Here is a 2,340-nt window from a genome sequence, read left to right on the forward strand (position 1 = left end):
CAGATGGTTTATAATCATAAACTGCATTAAACTAGGTTTTAATTAGCAGAAGCACGTCTGCTAAACATGTGAATTTGGCGACATCTTGTGGCTGAAGATGGCAATGACACGAGATGGAAAATAGATTTGGAAAAGTACTGAAAAGGTTGGACAATTAATTGCTAAAAAATCTAATTGATCATTTTTAATTGTAAAATAATAAATTCAGGCATTTTTTAAGCAAAACTTTGCTTATACCAGCTCAAATGTAATGAAATTTAAACCAGCATGTAGATTTATCATGAACACATTTAGTGAAATGATGACAAGTGTAAAAAACATTTAAAATTGATTAAATTTGCAAGCAAAATAGAAAAAAAAATACTATAAAACAAGATTTGTTTAAATATAAAACCTCATTTATTGTGTAATGTATTGCTATGCATTCACCTTTATCATTCATTCCTAGACACACACTTCCACCTGGTGGCTGAAGAGGCTCGCTGCAGCGTGTTGAGGCGTTGCATATTGAAACATGGCAGCCTGTTCATCTCTGACTCAGTTCTCCCAAAAGCTCAAATAAACTGAGGACAACTGAAGTGATACAGCCTCTGGGAAACAGATGAGGGCATAGTTCAACCGGGGGAAATATTATCACCATGAGTCAGTCTGAATGTTCCAGATTTAAGTTCAGGGGAGGCGGTTCTCCTCCTCAGCGTTTCTTCCAGGTGAATTTCTTTCGTGCTCCCTCCTGACCCGGCTTCTTCCTCTCCCTCACTCTCGGGTCGGGGGTCAGCAGACCAGCTGGAAACAAAAACAAGAGACAAATGAAAAAGGATGGAAAGAGGAGGATATCATAAGACGAAGTGCACCTTGACGTCAATAGCCACCGCTGGGTTACTTTTTGGATAAATTACTTTTAATATTCTTTGTTTCAATGTTCTGTTCTGCATCTTAGTCTGTCATTGGGTTATTTAATAACATAAATGCAGTATCTGCATTTCTTCATGCGTGTTATCTTTGATACTAAAGTAAGCCTCACTGCAGAATTGTCATGATGCATCTATATTCGTCAACCGAGCAATAACTCGAACAGGGAACACAGCTGCAGAGAACAGACGATACTCCATCAGAACCGCGGACAGTGTCAGGATGGCCCGGATGGAACTACGATGATGTAGAAAGATTGGCTGGCATCCCGTTAACAAAACAAAAACACATCAAATCAAGGAGAAAAATGTAGTGGGGTTACCATTTCTTTTTAAAAAGAAACACACTAGAAATTGTGCATGTTTTGTGCACATTAACTACAGACAGTGTACTGTGCACACTGCAAGTTTTTTTTTAGATTTCCCAATCAGTGATTGATTTAATAGGATTTCAGTGTTCACCAACATCTGAGATTTGACTGTTTGGCTGTACTGATCAGCTATTTTTGTTCAATCAAATCAGCAAATCAGTTAACAAACATGGATCTTTAGATCAGTAAGGATGTTGATCCGTGACGTTTCCATAAACAAACACCAGTGGCTGCTTGATGCCACCTCACCTTGCAATGGGAATTGTTCACAAAGTAAATAACTAAAAGGTTTTTGTGATGATTACTCTGTTACAAATAAGTTCCAAGTGTCTGGGAGTTGTAATCAGAACCTAATGGTTACTGGGAAGGTAGGAAATACTTCTTATGGATAACAATAACTTTAAAAAAACAAAAAAACATTGTATAGCACTTTTCTAAACAAAGTTATAAAGTGTTTTCAAAGTATTAAGGAAAAGTAAAAACACAAGGACATAGATACATAGAAATGATGTTATGAAAGAAACATTTAATATGATATTTAAGAAGTGATTAAAAAAAACATGTAACCCCCCCGCTGTTAATAGTAACTGCCCACCTTGTCTCATGGTCTCAACCTCCCCCTCAGACAGGAAGCTGAGCAGGGTGCGAGACACGGCGAGCCGCAGCGCCCCCGCCTGGCTGGACCGGCCCCCGCCGCTCACCGTGCACTGCAGATCAAAGCGTCCCAGCATGCCCATGAACTGAAGCGGGAACATCAGCTGCTCTCTGAGAGCCGAATGAAAAGAGCAAAGGAAGAAAATGACCAGGAGATAATAGAAGAGGTGGAAGAATGAAGCGTGGTTGAATGGGCAGAGCAGAGAGTGTGTGCTATTTAACAGATAGTGGTATCAAACGGGAGAGGCTTAGCTAATTTAATGTCTGGTTGGATGACTTTTCAGACAAGCACAGAGGATCCCGGCACTGTGAAAAGCTTTCATTTACAATCTCACCACTGCATATTACAGACTAACTTCTGACTCAGCAGGAAAAGGATAAGATTGTGTGTGTGTGTGTGTGTGTGT

General features: G+C 39.6%; 1 protein-coding gene across 1 annotated transcript in view; it reads right to left on the minus strand.

The window, feature by feature from the left end:
• Positions 1-380: 380 nt before the first annotated feature.
• mrps9 (mitochondrial ribosomal protein S9) overlaps positions 381-2,340 on the minus strand; it is a 13,490-nt gene continuing 11,530 nt past the window's right edge. The window contains exons 10-11 of the mRNA XM_032506237.1: positions 1,875-2,044; positions 381-783 (exon numbers count right to left, since the gene is read on the minus strand). Coding sequence (XP_032362128.1) covers positions 692-783; positions 1,875-2,044 — 262 coding nt within the window. The 3' untranslated portion in view covers positions 381-691. The remainder of the gene's footprint in view (positions 784-1,874; positions 2,045-2,340) is intronic.

The sequence above is a fragment of the Etheostoma spectabile genome, chromosome 24 (genome assembly GCF_008692095.1).
Source record: "Etheostoma spectabile isolate EspeVRDwgs_2016 chromosome 24, UIUC_Espe_1.0, whole genome shotgun sequence".
Classification (NCBI taxonomy): domain Eukaryota; kingdom Metazoa; phylum Chordata; class Actinopteri; order Perciformes; family Percidae; genus Etheostoma; species Etheostoma spectabile.